This window comes from Equus asinus, chromosome 2, assembly GCF_041296235.1.
Source record: "Equus asinus isolate D_3611 breed Donkey chromosome 2, EquAss-T2T_v2, whole genome shotgun sequence".
In the NCBI taxonomy this organism is placed as follows: Eukaryota; Metazoa; Chordata; class Mammalia; order Perissodactyla; family Equidae; genus Equus; species Equus asinus.
This window is the reverse complement of record NC_091791.1, coordinates 139,358,658-139,374,982: the sequence shown is the minus strand read 5'-3', so window position 1 is coordinate 139,374,982 and position 16,325 is coordinate 139,358,658. Positions and strand designations below refer to the sequence as shown.

The window sequence follows — 16,325 nt, the reverse complement described above, 5'->3', positions numbered from 1 at the left end:
CAGCTGATCGCAAGGATCTGATGGGCCAGTCCAACCCAGAACTGCCCAGCTGATGCAGAAAATAGTGAGATATAATAAGTGTTTACTATTTAAGCCACGAAATTTGGGGTTAAACTTCAAAGCTAACAGACACAAGAGGTTAAGAAAGGTGACTAAGAGATGCTAACATGTACTGAACATCCTGGGATGTAATCCCTAATGACTCTTTCCCTAACACTCATTGGGACTTACTATTGATCTGATTGCACACGTCAATTGTCATTAAAAGAACCTGATGTAGGTCCAGAACTGACCATACTCCCTAATATTCATCTCAAGACAGTGTTTGCTACAACTCTTGGGATAATATTGTATGGGCTTTGGAGCTTTATGAACGTCCTACGATTATAGGAAGAATTGTAGGTTTATGTGTTTTTTCTTAATTGGAAATTACATGTTAAAACCATGGAGAATGACATAAATATCTATGTACACACTGCCCAGAATTAATGATACTATCGTGTTTGCTTTGGACTTTTTAATATATAAAGCAAATAAAACATTACTGATAGTGTTAAAGTTAGTCCACGGACCCCGGTCCTCTCTCTCTCTCTTCCTTCCCCTTTAGCATGTTCAATTTAGTATCTTTCTAGTCCATTGATTTATATTTTTAAAAGAATATATACATATATGAATATATCTCCCCAAACAATATATATTAGTCTTGTTTTTAAATTTTTTCTTGAATGGTTTTATATGTATCTTTCTAAACTTGCTTCTTCACCAAACTCTACCTTTGTGATATCTACGCATATTGATCCCTTATTATCAATGTCACATGTATTGATGCATTTCTCTCCTAATGGAAATTTAGATTGTTCCTGGCTTTTTGTTTGTTTTTGTTTTTGCTATTACAAACACTGTCAGAGAACACTATCTTCCAACATATTTTCAGAGGCCCCCAGGACACCCCCAAATATTAGGAATCTCTGTTTGACAATCTGATGGGGGAAAGGAGAATCGCTATCATTTTGCAGACATATCTCTGCATTAGAGCATTCCTAAGTCTTGGAGGAAGCTGTCTTTATTTATACTCTAAAATAGCTTAATAGGTGCTTCTACATTCAAATCCAAAATTTCCTGTAACAAAGGTCCGCATCTACTTGGGACACTAAAAACAACCTTATTTTTTTGCTGTTTTTGAAAATGCCTTAGAATCAGACAATGATTCTGTCCAAATCCTTCTGTTACCAAATAACATCATGCTAAACTGCTGTCAGCATCAAATGCTGGTCACGCCAATTGAATTACTTAGAGAGTAATGATACGATATCCTAATTTTTTTTGTTTATTTTCTGCCATGTATGTAAGGACTAAAGGAGTAAATTTCTTCTGGTTATTTTGTTTCCCTTATTTTCTATTTTTTTAACCTAATTGAGATCACAGACCTTTCTAGCATGACTTTCACTTTTTTGCTTGCTCCCAGTGTGATCTCATCTAGTCCCCAAACTTTGTGATATGCAAAGTCCCAAAACAAAAAATTAATGCCCAGACCCTTACTATTCATAATAGATAATGTTCTTAGGTCTAAATTATCCCACTCTGGTATTATTGAGTAAAATTTACTAAAACATATATATATATATATATATATATATTTTATTGGCCTTGCCTTCCCTCAAGAGTATGTGAAATGACGAAGTGTTATACAGAGACTTGGACTCCAGAATTTCAAATTTAGAAATAATTTATTCAATTGCTTTTGAAAGAGTATAAAGCTAGCAGACCTGGTTCATTACATACAAGTTGTATGGCCCTGAAGAATCCTCTTCCCCTCGCTATACTTTGTTACCTGTAAAATGGCAACAAAAACCATCACTGGTGCAAGAATGAAATGAAATCACGTATATGAAAGCCCACCCCCTTTTTTTTTTTAACATTTCTCCTCTAGACTGTGAGCTTCTCATAAGCAGAGGCAGTGCTTAATTAATCCATCTTTGATTTCCCAGCAGTTGGCACCATATTTGGTAAGAATTCCTACCTATCAAGCACATATGCTAACCTCCTTTGCAACTGCTGCGTCTTCTCCACTTCGGGGTTCAAAGCTCTCCATCTCCAGCCACTCATGTTCTCTGATAGGACCACTCATATTCGCTAAGTTAGAGCCAGAGGGCTGAGCACACACTGGTATCAATGCCAGAATCCAAGGGCAACACCAACGGTACCTACTGTTGGGCCAGGACTTGGGAGTGTGGAATGTGCCCTAAGCTTGACAGTCCTGTTCCAGACTCTACACCAAAGAGGAAACTCCAAGTCTCAGGAGCGACAGGAGGCTGAGCAGCCCATTACTGACCACAGCAGTCCTAGTGGGTCCGGGGAGGAACGCTCCCCGGTACACAACTCTAGAGAAGAGGTCTCTGCACAGTTATGACTCAGGCTGGGTGAACAGGCTACATGGGATTTTTATACTGCCACCAAAATATGATAAATAAGTTTACCAAGGAAAAGGATTTATAAAATAAGTGAGGAAATACACAGCACAAATTGTATATTTGCCCCATAATTACAACTAAATAAAAATGACATGTGTTGGATAGACTGGAAGGAAACCCAAAGACATGAAAATAATTACCATTAGGGTAGTGTTGTTATCGCTGAATTCTCCTAAATTTATTTCTTATAATCTTTTAAAGTCAATACAGTCATGAATCAAAAATAACCAACAACCTTCCATCTCCCAGTAGGCTTTTTTGAAGGGTCCCAGAAAGAAAACTATCTGGTCATGTCTAGACTCTAAGGAAACAGACTCTAATCCACCATCATGGTTTGGTGGGAAAAGCCTTACTAGATTGAGATCAGAAAACCTGGACTCTGGCAGAAGCTCAGGCAAAACTTGGCTCTGAGATTTTGGAAGTCATTTAACCCTTCTAGATCTCTCTGGGAAGTCAAGCAAAAGGATGTAGGATAGAATCCTTAAGCTCTCTTCTGGGCTTTCTACAATGTAGTGTGTGTTTTACTTTCCAAAAGGTAGTAAATGATTATAGAGTCCTATGAATGAATTTTTTTTTTTTTTTAAGATTTTATTTTTTCCTTTTTCTCCCCAAAGCCCCCCGGTACATAGTTGTGTATTCTTCGTTGTGGGTTCCTCTAGTTGTGGCATGTGGGACGCTGCCTCAGCGTGGTCTGACGAGCAGTGCCATGTCCGCGCCCAGGATTCTCAACCGACGAAACACTGGGCCGCCTGCAGCGGAGCGCGCGAACTTAACCACTCGGCCACGGGGCCAGCCCCATTTTTAACAAACACATCAGAACTCAAAACGCTCAAGAGAGTGTGGCTTCCTTCAGAGCGATTCCTACACTTATTCCTAGAAAGGGCCACCTCCTTTTTGGCCTCCAGAACCTGCTTTCCATGATACTGCACATCTTCAGTAGGGCCATTATTTCCTCCTGTGAGGCAGAATGTAACTTCTGGAAAACAGCTGAGAGGGACCTGGTGCAAATTCTGGTAAGATGGGGGACCAGGCTGGACACAAACATTTTAGGTCATAAAGGAAGTTTAAAAATAGATTTTCTTAAATAACCATTCAAAAGTGCTTTGAACAATGTTAATGACATTCTTCCCATGGTGGGCTGACTTCACCCAGATGTGCAGTCTAAGTTCCATGGCTTGCCAAAGACAATGTCACTATTTTAGGGACAATCATTTCGGTTCAACTTCTCCCAAGCATGGCTGTCACAAAGATATGCAAAAAAAAATACTTCACTAAGATGCCCAAAAACCTTTCGACTCTGCCAAAATAAATTCTGAAGTTGAAATTCAAAACACAATTTGTGTACCATTATTACAGAATGTTCTTATAAGGCTGAGATGTTTATTTTTAATACCTTTGGCATTTAACCATTAACCCCGTATTTGCTCTGTAAATATTAAGTCCCGGCAAGGTATGAAAAAAATTAATTAAAAATTCACCATGAAGAAATTCATTTCAATCACATATTGATAAAAACACAGGTTGCTGCATCTTTGAAAAAACTAAACAGTAGATGACTCAAATTTGGAAAATCATGAGTGTACACAATTTCTATATATCCCATTATGAAGCTGATAATACCTTGCATTGTATAGAGTTTCAAAATATTTTTGCTTTTGGAAGCTGATGAAAAGAACTTTCACAAGTTCTTACCAAGTAATGAGACTCAGTCCTCTCCTCATCAGGACATGCAAAGTCCTCCAGGTTCTCTCTTTCATTTAGTCTCACAAGAGCTCATGACATTAACACTAAGTACAGGGGCAAAAAGTCGTGTGGATTTCAAATCATATTTACCAAATGCTCATTATCTAGCCCCAAAGATAACCCCTGAAACAGACCTCGAATTCATGAGATTTAACTGCGAAAGGAGTAATAAAAGAGGTCCATCGTGCAATATTGGGGCGGGAGAGGTGGGTATTTTCACTGAAGGAGGGATGTGAAGGGTTAAGAAAGAGATGTTCGATATGCAGCCTCATCACTCATAGAACTATCTAGACTGATGTTCAGATAGCTCCGAATAGGAGCAGCTGGATGCAGATTTCTTCTGTTTTAATATTCCATGGATTGAAAAGACCCAGCAACTCCCTCTCTTAAGGGAAACCCAGTGGGAAGGTATGGATGTATCAGTAAAAATCTAACACTCTTACTAGATAGGTGGCTGAAGTTTAGACCTTCCCGCTGGTGAGAGAATAGAAGGAAGCACTTTGAGACTTACAATAGAGCGGCTGCAAACAGCTGACCTGCAGGTGTTCATCTGGACTCTCAGTGATGAGCCTTGCCCTGGGCTGGCTGTGTATTTCCCATGAGACTGGCACACTCAATCCCGCCCTAGATAATGTCCTTGACTCCAGAATTTTCCCTAAGTCTTCTGCGTCCATCAAAACATTTCTGCAGGGGCTGGCCCCGTGGCCGAGTGGTTGAGTTCACGCGCTCCGCTGCAGGCGGCCCAGTGTTTCATTGGTTCGAATGCTGGGTGTGGACATGGTACTGCTTGTCAAGCCACGCTGAGGCAGCGTCCCACATGCCACAACTGGAAGGACCCACAACGTAGAATATACAACTATGTACTGGGGGGGCTTTGGGGAGAGAAATGAAAAAAATAAAATCTTAAAAAAAAAGAAAAAAAAACATTTCTGCACTTTCTCCTATCCCTTTCTGGTTTTGTTTTGTTGAATAGAGTTGTTTTGGCCAAGAGACTACTTAGCAATCTGATAAACTAATCAGTGGGATTGGACTAGGTTACCTTCCCAGAAAACATATTTGAAATGGATTCCAGACTTTCTAAAAACAGGTCATGCCTTCACCCAAAGGACCTTACCTACCTTGTAGTCGGCTATCCATCAGATTTCTAAGTTCAGAGCCCTGTTTCTGTGCATTTTTATATGACATCTGCAATTGACTCACAAGTAACACGCAAGTAAGAAAAAGGGGACACACCTTGAACACATTCTGTGGTGATGGCCAATTCAAATTTACTCAACTATTTCAGTATGGCTAAGTCACAGAGGCCCCACGAATCATAATTTCTGGGTCCAAAGTATATAACAGAGCTATAGACTTGGGTTCCAGTCCATTAGACAGTCCCAACTGGTCATGGCCACAAAAGCAGAACTTTCTCTCTGGATGATGACAAAGCCAGATTCTACAAACGAAACTTTAGATCGGTAGTATTCTTAATTAAAGTCAAAGGAGACCGTGGCACCCTTCTGACCAATGTGCACTAAATTATAAAGACAAGCAGAGGTTCTTATTTTCAGGTCAAGTCTCATAAAGAAAAAGATACAAATTACTATTGCCAGTAGCGTTCTTCCTTCTCCCAAGATGGAGAAAAGTGTCCCAAAGTGAGTTTTCAGGAGAAAGATATGAAGTGGCCTATAAACTATACATTGTGTTCATGAGTCAGAAGATGGCAATCTTCCTCGTGAGTCACAACTGAATGAGTCTTGGTAGGCCCTTCGGTGGAGGAGGACAGTCTTCTTATGTCTACTAGACTTCCTAAGAGATGCAACATACATACACACACACACACACACACACACACACACACGCAAAAATCCACAGTACAGGTGCTCTCCCTCCAGCCCAGCCAAGGGCCTGATGAATTATATCCTCCGTGCTAGCCCTCAGCCACACCCACTGAAAGCAATGCCCCTTCTCTTCTTGTTCTAAGCAGCTGAGGGATGCAGCTGGGCAGACCCAGACAGACGTGAGACAAAATGAAGCGTCATTTGGCTTGAAGAGGTCTTACATAAACAGAAAACACTATAACTGAGGCTTCTGACTATTTAAGATGCTGATGCTCTGTTCTAAGGCAATTTCCCATATCTAATGAACAGACAATTCTTCAAGCCTCTGAAGAAATAATTCACTTAATTTCTGCCAAATTACTCCAGATCCAGGAGATGGAAAACATCTCCTACATCAGGACAGCCAGCTGTTTCAACTTTTCTGTCAAGGACTTGTGGCCTCAGCAACCGTATCTGACACACTGATAGTCTCCTGGCAGCCCACAACATGGCCATCTGTGCTGTTGGCAGGGAACCCATCAACAGGTAAGTCACACCCTGTCCTCCGATGGACAGGCTAACACAACTCTAGAAGAGTCTTCCATACCACACGCCTCCTCAGCATCCATTTGACCAACCATTTACTTCAAGAGCAATGGGGCCAAGTTGAGCACCGAGGTTGCGAGGTCTCCAAAAAGGCATCCTAGACTACTTCTCGGTCTGCTCAGCATGAAAAATAAGTAAACTAAGGGAAAGTTCATTTTCTCAAGGTACCCCTCAAGTACTTAAATTCAGTAAGGATTCCTTAAGCTCTTGGCAAAAACACATTGTGGGTTCTTTTCAGCAATATTGAACCGTGGAAAATAATTACAGCAATTCTAAAGTCCTAGGACTATCACACTGCTTATGTTCAAGTGGCCCATTAGGCAGTGACCCAATTAGGTAGCTCCACCCAAGCACACACTCAGTGTAAGTAAATGGCTTTGGATCCGGTTCCAGAAATAATTTAGGGGCGACTGATTTCTTAAACCTGAAAACTGAAAGAGGAAATTTATTTACAGACAAAGTGTCTTCTCAGGTAGGGGCAAATGTGACATAATTTTAGGTTATGTAAGAAGAAAAAGCTTGGGTCAAAGATGCCCTTAAATATTTTTGTGTTTGTTTTTAATCATTCTTTTGAATAAACACAGCAGTGGGTCAAGGGCTGCTTCCTAGCGCTGTATGTGGCTGCGATGGGCCTTGGCTACATTCCCGCAGGCTGCTCATGCGGGATAAAGGAGCGCTGTACTGTTATCATTTGGACTTAGCTCCACTTTCGCTGTCATTAAAAAACAAGTAAACAACCAGAAGAGGACCAGTTCATCCACGTAAGCCGGATTATTTGAAAAGAGCAAGTGTGGAAACTATGAAGCCTTGTAGCTGAACTTTTTTTTTCTGATGGACTGCCAATGTCTTCAAAATAGAGTCCTTGCGTTTGTGGTTTGGCAAGAAAAGTACAGCACACTGAAGCCCAAGGGATGAAGCTACGGTGATTGGGGCGGGGGGGGGGGGGAGAGGGGGTTGGGGGCAGAGCGGGGAGGTGGGGGAGAGGAGAAGTCAGAGAAAAAGCCAGCCACTTCCATACATTCCCAAAGTGCCCAAGGAAAAAGAACAGAAACCCTCGGCTTCCTCCCGTGCGGACCGTTCACGGTACCCCCAGAAAGTGCCAGGCACCCTGCACTTGGGGGAGGGGTGGGCGGTGTTTACTCGGCCTTTTCGGCGGAGACCCTGCCCGGCGCCCCACCAAGCCGAGGCCAGCGCGGTGCAGGCTGCGCCGGTCCCTGCGCTCCTGCAGCCTGTCCCCGCCAGGTGCTCGCCCTACCTGGCGCCCCCGCCGGCCTTTGTGCGCCCGCGCCGCTCCGGCCGGCGTGCGATGCCCGTGGGGATAGCTGCGGGCGCGGGCCGGGCGGCGGGGAGGGGACGCAGGGAAGGGGGCGCAGGGGAGGGGGCGCAGCCAGCCGCGCCCGCGCCAGCGTGCCAGCCAGCCTCCCCAGGCGGCGAGGACCAAAGGGGCACCGGCGGCGGCGCCCAGCTCCCCCGCAGGGAGAAACAGACCCCCGCGGGCCGTGCGCCCGAACTCAGATCGACCCACACTCCGGCTCCCGACAGCTGGCAGCCATCGCAACCCGGCCACCGAAAGTTTGGCGACGCCGAAACCGACTCGAAAGAAAGTTTTCCTTGGCCCCTCGCTCCTCTCCCCCGGCCCGGCCGGACCGAAAGCAGCAGGAAACAGGAGCTCGCGACGTGCGGACTCCCGCGTCCACTTCTCCATTCCCGGCCTCGGCAGCACTCCCGAGGTGGGTGCCCTGCGCCGGGCTTCCTGCCCCATCCCAGGCTCAGGCGTCCTGGGACGCGGCGCGGCCAACTCACCATGGTGACTCGCGCCGCGGTCGCGCCTCTGCCGGGTCCGGCTGCCGGGGAGCTGGGGCTGGAACGCAGTCTCCTGGGCGAACTTCAAAAGTTGGTTCCCTTCGCCAAAAACAGGCTCTCGACACCCAAGCACTCACAGGAGCCAATGAGAACCCTGGGGGGACTCCATCCAGGCGGGATCGGCGGCGCTAGGTGAGGGCGAGAAGCAGACGACTTAGCAGGCGGGGCGCATACTGCCGAGCGCAGGGGTCCAGTCGGACCAGGCGCTCGCCGCCCGCCTAGGTGAGTCCGCTGCTCTCCGCGCGTCTTCCCAGCTGCCCTGCCTCGGCTCCTTTTTCTTCGGCTACTTACTCCGTACTCCTTTGGCTCAGCCTCGGCTCGGGCTGGGCAATCTGTCCATAAATGGAGAATTCAGCTCAGGCCTGACCAATCAGGGTTTGTTTTAACAGCGTCACTCCTCAGGGAAACCATAGTAGCCAACAAGCGTGGAGCTGCTGGAGTTTCCGAAGACTTCTGGATCCTGTAGTCCTGCTGCCGCCAGCCTCCGCGGAGCGCTGCCGACCCAGCTCGCTCCCGCTTGCGAGACGCGAGCTGTTAGGAAGAAAACCCTCTATGAAAGAGCGAAAGGGAAACCTCACACTTTCTATTTTTTAACGCGAAAGTTAGAGCAGTTGTAGCTTCCAAGCTGAAGTGGTATGATTTTCCCAGAACTTTTTTTTTTAAGAAGAAGGAAATATTTTATCAGCATTAAAAGATCAGAGTCGTGGCAGCAGCCCAAAGGAAATCCTTTTTCTTTCCAACGTCTGGATTGTGAGGAAAGTCAAAAATATCATTTCCCCACCCCTCCTTTTACCTGAATTTCCTTGGAAAACAAAGGAAGGCTTTTCATTTATTTATTTATTTATTTATTAATGTTTTACTCGTGGAGAAGTTGCACGTGCAGTGAGCAGAGGCAAGGGGAGAGAGAAGTAGGAAATCGGGACCGCCGAACCCCTGTCAGCACGTATCTGTTGACAACGATTAGCAGCACAGTCAGAGCTGGAAAAGTGCGTTATTCCAGAGCGTCTTGTTTCAAGAAATCAGGTGGGCAATGAGAAGATTGGGGTAGGGGAGAAGCAGAATCTTGAAATAAAGATAGGGAGTCTGATTTTACTGTTTTAAGGGTTCAGGAAGTATACTTCGTGGGTCACAGCAGGGCTGTCCTCTGGGTATCTGCTGTGGGTAAGATTTTAAAACTTCAGGGAGAGAAGAACTAGGAAGTCTAATGATTTCCTGTGATTTCTTTATGAACTTCCGTGGTAGCCCTTCACTGGAATATAGGGTCCTTGAGTTGGAATGGATGTTAAAAACCATCTTGTCTAGAGTGGATAAACAAAAGGCAGTAAATCCATACACTGGAATATTATTCAGCCATTGAAAAGGAAGGAAGGATGGACACATGCTATAACATGGATGAACCTGGAAAACATTGTGTTAAGTGAAAGAAGCCAGGCACAAAAGACCACATATTATATGATTCCATTTGCATGAAAGTAGAGAATGGGGAAATCTATAGAGATAAAAAGTAAATTAGTGATTGCCGGGGGCTAGGAGGAGGGGACGATGGGAGTAATTGCTAATGGGTATGCCTTTTCTTATTGTGGCGATGAAAATACTCTGGAATTAGATAAGGGAGATGATTGCACAACTCTGTGGTTATACTAAAGACCACTGAACTGTACGTTTTATGAGGGGGAATCTTATGGTATGTGAATTATATCTCCATTTTAAAGAAATCTTGTTGACTAAATTCTTGTGATAATCATCCACACAGCTAGGCAATAGATATAACAGAATGCCTGCTATAGGCCCGCTCAGCAACTGTGGGTACCATGGTCTCTGCCCTCACCAGGCTTACAATTTTAGAAGGACGGAGACAGAAGATAAATTTTTAAAACAATAAATAATTATAGGAAAAGTACAGATATAATGAGAAGCGACAGTAGTTTTGTACAAGCAACTGCCATATTTGGAGCTGTAGAGAATTCACCTGGCTGCCGTCTGTAGTGCAGACTGGAAAGGAAACAGCGAGACGTCTGCTGAGCACTTGCTATGTACTAGGCGTTGGCGGGGGACGTATACAGCCATGATTCATCAAATTCTCAGTGAATCTGATTCCATGTCTCGGGGGCATGTCAGCTTCAGAATACCGTGAGGTATTTTAGGAGCTAAGGAATAGAGGTTACCGAAAGAGAAATTTGAGCTTATCAGTAACACAAGAAATACTACTTAGGTTGAAAATGACACGTATTGCCTAAGCCACCATCCTGTCCAGGGTCAACCTTGATTCGTCATTGGATTGATAAGGGGTTCAAGGAATACAGGCAGACGGAGTTGTTTGCCCCAAGATTAACCCAGGGATACACAAGACACTGAGAATCTCTTAATAATCCATCAGCAATCTATCAATCTCGGATTTATCTAAAACTACCTTGACACTATTTGCCGGTTGTATTAGCATTTGAGGTTCTTGAAAAATGCTTACTTTTTTAGGATGTATTTACCCTAATAATCTCTAGTGGGTGAGACTTTGATGAAGATAAATGCTTGTGTTCATTTTTCATGATTTTGTAATATAATTCCTTTCCAGATTGAAATATAAATATAGGTATTAATTTTTATGTCTAGGCAGTACTTGGATTATGAGATTTAGTGGCACATAAACCTGCATTTGAAGACTGGCTTTTCCACTTAACTAGCTGTGAGATCTTCATTCCTCTGAGCTTCAGTTCCCTTATTAGAAGATAGACTGATGTGAGTATGAAATGAAGTGTGTGTAAAGATGGTCAACAAATATTCGTTCCTTTTTCCCTTCACCTATATCATTGTTCTTGGCTGCAGATTCAGACCTGGGTCCCTGGGTGCCATCAGACCGACTGTGACCCTCTGAATTGCGTGCCAAGTCGTTGGGGCTGTTAGTGTGTGCCCTTTTCTTCAGGGAAAGTTAATAGCTTTGATCAAATTCTCAAAGATGCCATAACTGCCCAAACATTAGGATCTACAGCTCTTGATCATATTAGTTATGCCTCTGTGGGTCTTTGTGTCATTCTCTTTTTCTTGAGGCATCAAGATTAAAACTAAGTCTGATACTGTAAGGGCAGATTCAGCTTGGATTCTCAAAGCAGAACTCACTAATTCACACTTTGAACATAGAAGATAGTGTGTGATCATGTAGCAGAGCGTGTAATTTCATGAAGAATTCCTTCAAGCCCTGCCCTGCTCCATCCCCGTCTTAGGGAGACGCAGTGTCAGTTTCAGCTAGGGTGACCTTTTGTCCTGGTTTACCTGGGAGTGTGCTGGCTTGTGCCTTTATCTCAGTGAAATTGTTAGTTTCCCCTCTTGCATTCTCTAAAAGACCAAGTTTGAATGATAAATTATGGTCACTCTAGATTTTTGGCCAAATTACACCTCCCCCCAAAAAATCCTCACTTTTTATAGTGAAAGTCTTTCTAATTTTCTTAATTCACACCTATTTTTCAGAGGACTCAGTAATATATTACCAGATGTTTATTCTTATTCGAGGTCATAGTAGCCATGAAGTGGAAGCAACTTTTATCATTGTAAAACTCATTCTAGACACATGATGGAGCTAGTCGGATGAGACTATACATACGTTGGCATGATTAGCTGCACTTTATCTGGGGCTGAAAGAAAAGGAACAAAGGAAAAGATCAAGATGGATACAAAGTACAATTGCCCATATGGATCTATCAGTGAAAAAAAAAATCACTGCTTATACATTTTGGAAAACAATCAGTAAGAAGATAATATAAGGCAATGAAACTATTTCCATGTCAGTACCATAAAGAACATCAGAATGCCTTCACCACAATAGAATTAAAGAAAAACTTGTTAACGGGAAAACTAGGCCAGAAATCTTTAACAAGACGCTAAGGACTTAGAGACTTGTGTCACATCAATGCGAAATGTCCTGGGTCATCACTCTTTCTACCACAACAGACATCATTTGTTAGGTTCAGTGGGTATCAGCTACTGCTCTAAGTGCTTACTGTACGATATCTTATTTGTACTGTATATGTTTTATTTGTATCTTCCATACAACCCTAGTAAGGTGATTTGCAGTTAAGAGACTGAGTTGAGAGGCTGGTGAAGCAATTTGCCCAAGTATCACGCAGCTTCCGTGCATCAAATCTATATATTTGCCTGACTCTGAAGCCCCAATTTTTCCCCTGGAAGCGGTGACTCTGTAGTAGGAGTGTCCATCAGAAGAAATTTTCCCTGATGCAGGCCCAGTATGCATAGGAAGAACTTATTAAAACCAGGGCTCCTGGAAAAATTCTTGCTTTTTTATGAGACCTAACAATTACATTTGTGGAATTTAACTCAACCTTAAATATCTGTGTTCTTCTCCTAATAGGTTAATATTGATCTATAAAAAAGATATTGCAGAAAATTAACAGTTGGATAATGTAATATGATGCTACTTGGATCAATGTAAAAAAGTTTTCCTATAATGTAATAATTATTTTACTGAAATAAAGGAATGATTTCACCAAAATAAAGGAACAGACATATGTAAACATATGTTTAAACTGACAGCTTATGAAATGCATGTTTATATACATTTATTATTACATTTTCTCTGATTTAAGCCAATATTTTCTTTGTTCCTTTCTTCCAGTTTCAATTTGATTTTTACATTCAGAAGATAAACCCTGACCCTGCTCTAGATTTAAAAGTGATCAAATAATGATTAATACTAGTTATGGTGTTCCATGATCTTCCAAGGAGTGGGGTGTTCCACAGAAGTGAGTTTTACAGATAACTGAGTCTCTTGGATCAACTCTATGTCCACACCCTGGTTTGCTTTCTTCTTCCCTCTTACTGTCAATTTATGCTATCTTATTGGATTTTGTGTATTTTTGGAAGTCATCATTAATCTTTGCTGGAATAAGGCAAGGCATGTATAAATAAATATATGCATTTGAAAAACTAAAAAATAGCAAGGAACTGCACGAACCTTGCCTTTTTAAAGCACCCAAACTTTTTTTAACTTGAAGGAAAATTTTTCTGAAGTAAACTGCATGCTTCATTGCCTTTTGAAAATATGCTGAACGTCAAGCAGCCTGTGCCTGAAGACTCAAGGTCATTGCTATAAATATCGATTATCGCCCAGGGTTGCACGGAGCTCAGGTCCTTGGGGACCATTGAATGGAACCACTGTTTGCCACTATCCTTCGTAGCCCTGGACCACTGACCTTGTACAGTTCTCCTGTCTGGTCTTGTTTTTGTTTTCTTTTAAAGTTTATATACTCTATTGTCAGAGACTTTTTTCTCCTGCTATCTGCTGTTCCAATTTAGTCTCTTTTAGTAACAAGGAGCCAAAAAGAAGCACATGGGTTTCTTCATGAGAAAGTTTTTTTAAAGGTATATTTGCCCAGGAAGCCAGGGGAAACAGAACACAAAGGAAAGTAAGACTGTCCATGCTTTCTGGCCTTGTCTGGCCTCCAGGCTGGTCTGCATGCGTGGATTTCTTCTGTCTCTTCAAGCTTTCCCCACTTACTCGTAGTCACTCCTCCTGCTGTAATTTCAGCTTGCAAGGTGTCTCTAGTGTGTCTTGATCCTGACTCAGGCCCCCAAACGACGTTTCTGCAATGCTACCCACGGCTCACTGGAAATGTCCCTCTTGGTCTCCTGATTCAAGTTCCAGATAGACAACTGGAGGAAGACAAAGAACGAGAGAATCTGACTCACCCAGCTCAAGCTTTCAAACCACACCACCCAGGTCGTAGGTCACTGGCAAGCCTATGGAAGACTCTGCCTGGCCCAGGTGTCTTTACAGTCACATTCCAAGCAAATGTTGTCACAGGGGTGGTGTCTTAAAGCTACTGCCACATTAAGAAGAGATGGTGAATGGAGACAGAGTATCGGAGGAGGGGACATTGTAGGCACTCCACATTTGGGGCATGCAACAGCTTGCCGACTACGTCTGTCTGCTGCCTTAATTTATACGCAGTTGTCTTGGTGAGGCTGTGAAGGCGGTTCCATTCACCTCTCCGACAGAAAAAACTGCATAGGTTTTGCAACGATCATTGTCATTTCAACTTTATCATCATATACCTATAAATATGTTTGTATATTTAAGATGTGACATATGTTTTGCCTTTACTATCATGCATTTATGAATGTGTTTATATATATGCCTATAAATATTTGTATATACACATAGATCTGTGTGTGTGTGTGTATATTTAAGATGACATTTTTTTTAAGATATTGTTATAGACACTTGGGGAGATTTGCCTTTTTCAATAGACTTTATTTTTTTTAGAGCAGTTTTAGGGCCACAGCCAATCGAGGGGAAATTACAGAGATTTCCCATATACCTCTCGCCCCCACACCTGCATAGCCTCCCCCTTCATCAAGGGGATTTACTTTGAATAGAGTGTTTCTTGGTGTTGGTTCTCTGCATGTTGGCAGCATGGTTTCCAAACCACTACTGTTTTCACTCACCACGACAAATATTTGCTGAGCACTGTTGTAGGCATGGGAGGAGAATAAGACAAGTGCGCTGTCCCCATTGTCTTCACAGCTTTCCATGTACGTCAAAAACATATACAACAACATCCAATGAACTTGAGATCAACAATTCAAAGAGACTTAGGCACCCCTGTGTTCACTGCAGTACTATTCACAATAGCCAAGATGTGGAAGCAACTCAAGTGCCCAGCGACTCATGAGTGGATAAAGAAGATGTATATATATGTATAATAGAATACTACTCAGCCGTCAAAAAGACGAAATTGTCCCATTTATAACATGGATGGACCTTGAGGGTATTATGTTAAGTGAAATAAGCCAGAAGCAGAAAGACAAACACCATATAATTTCATTCATTTGTGGAAGATAAACTATCACATGGACAAAGAGAACAGATTAGTGGTTACCGGAGGGGAAGGGGGTTGGGTGGTGGGCATAAAGGGTAAAGGGGAACATTTATATGGTGACTGCAAATAATAATGTACAACTGAAATTTCACAATGTTATAAACTATTATGACCTCAATAAACAATATATATATACAACAACACAAGGACTTCCCACTTTCATATACAATGTGTTCCTGAAAATATGCACCAATGTCAGTTGTATCAAATCCAAAAACAGATTTGTGTTTTTTAAGAAGAGGGTTCTCTTTTCAGAGAGCTAAAATATAGTGTAAAATTCCAAATGGTGCCTGGTCTCTTAGATGCAGTCTTAAGCTGTAATTCCAGAATTTGGTAGATGCTCTTTAAATTTGGGCTTCTCCATTCCAGGTGAGCAGAGTTGACCATCTAATGTCTAAAAGGCAGCTTTCTGATTTGAGTCAGCTATTTCCCTCTCTATGAATGTGAATTGTCTTCCTTAGCTGTAAAAACAGAGATAATGATAGTACCTCCATCATCTATTTCTCACATAGTATTGTGAGGATTCAATGAATTAAGTCATAGGAAGTGATTAGCATAGTGATGGATACATAGAGAGTTCCAAGTATGAGTTGTCATTGCTGAGGTTCAAGATTCACCATCTTCTGCACACCTAACACTTCCTCCTTTGTCTGGATTGTTCTAAGTTTGTGAGAACTAGACTTCTGTTTACTGGTGTTCACATTTATATTTTTCCTATATTTCACTAATTTTGATGAAGCAACAAGGCTAAATGCAACTTAGTAGGAACATAGTTGAATAACTGCTGCTAGGTTGACAGAGGTGGTGGTGCAGATGGAACTAAACTGTGAGCTGAGCTGGCAGGCAGCACCCCCATGAGATCCATCAAGATGTGCCCTTGTTACCTGGCTTGTTGCCTGATGCCACATAGGAAAGATGGCTCAGGTGTGTTAATGTCTAATGTCCTTATCAGT

General features: G+C 42.6%; 1 protein-coding gene and 1 long non-coding RNA gene across 3 annotated transcripts in view; one reads left to right on the top strand and one right to left on the bottom strand.

Moving 5' to 3' along the window:
- The window catches only part of MYO1E (myosin IE), a 192,194-nt gene extending 183,194 nt beyond the window's left edge, over nucleotides 1-9,000 (bottom strand). Inside the window, exons 1-2 of one of the 2 annotated variants that reach the window (XM_070500699.1) lie at nucleotides 8,777-9,000; nucleotides 8,426-8,613 (exon numbers count right to left, since the gene is read on the bottom strand). In XM_070500699.1, coding sequence (XP_070356800.1) covers nucleotides 8,426-8,428 — 3 coding nt within the window. In that variant the 5' untranslated portion in view covers nucleotides 8,429-8,613; nucleotides 8,777-9,000. Of the gene's footprint in view, nucleotides 1-8,425 lie in introns of both variants that reach the window. The other variant, XM_044764793.2, reaches the window with a different exon arrangement.
- Nucleotides 8,982-15,512, top strand: LOC106837531 (uncharacterized). The gene is made up of 3 exons (XR_001399649.3): nucleotides 8,982-9,508; nucleotides 11,093-11,218; nucleotides 13,107-15,512. It is a non-coding gene; the product is annotated as an uncharacterized lncRNA (long non-coding RNA).
- Nucleotides 15,513-16,325: the final 813 nt, after the last annotated feature.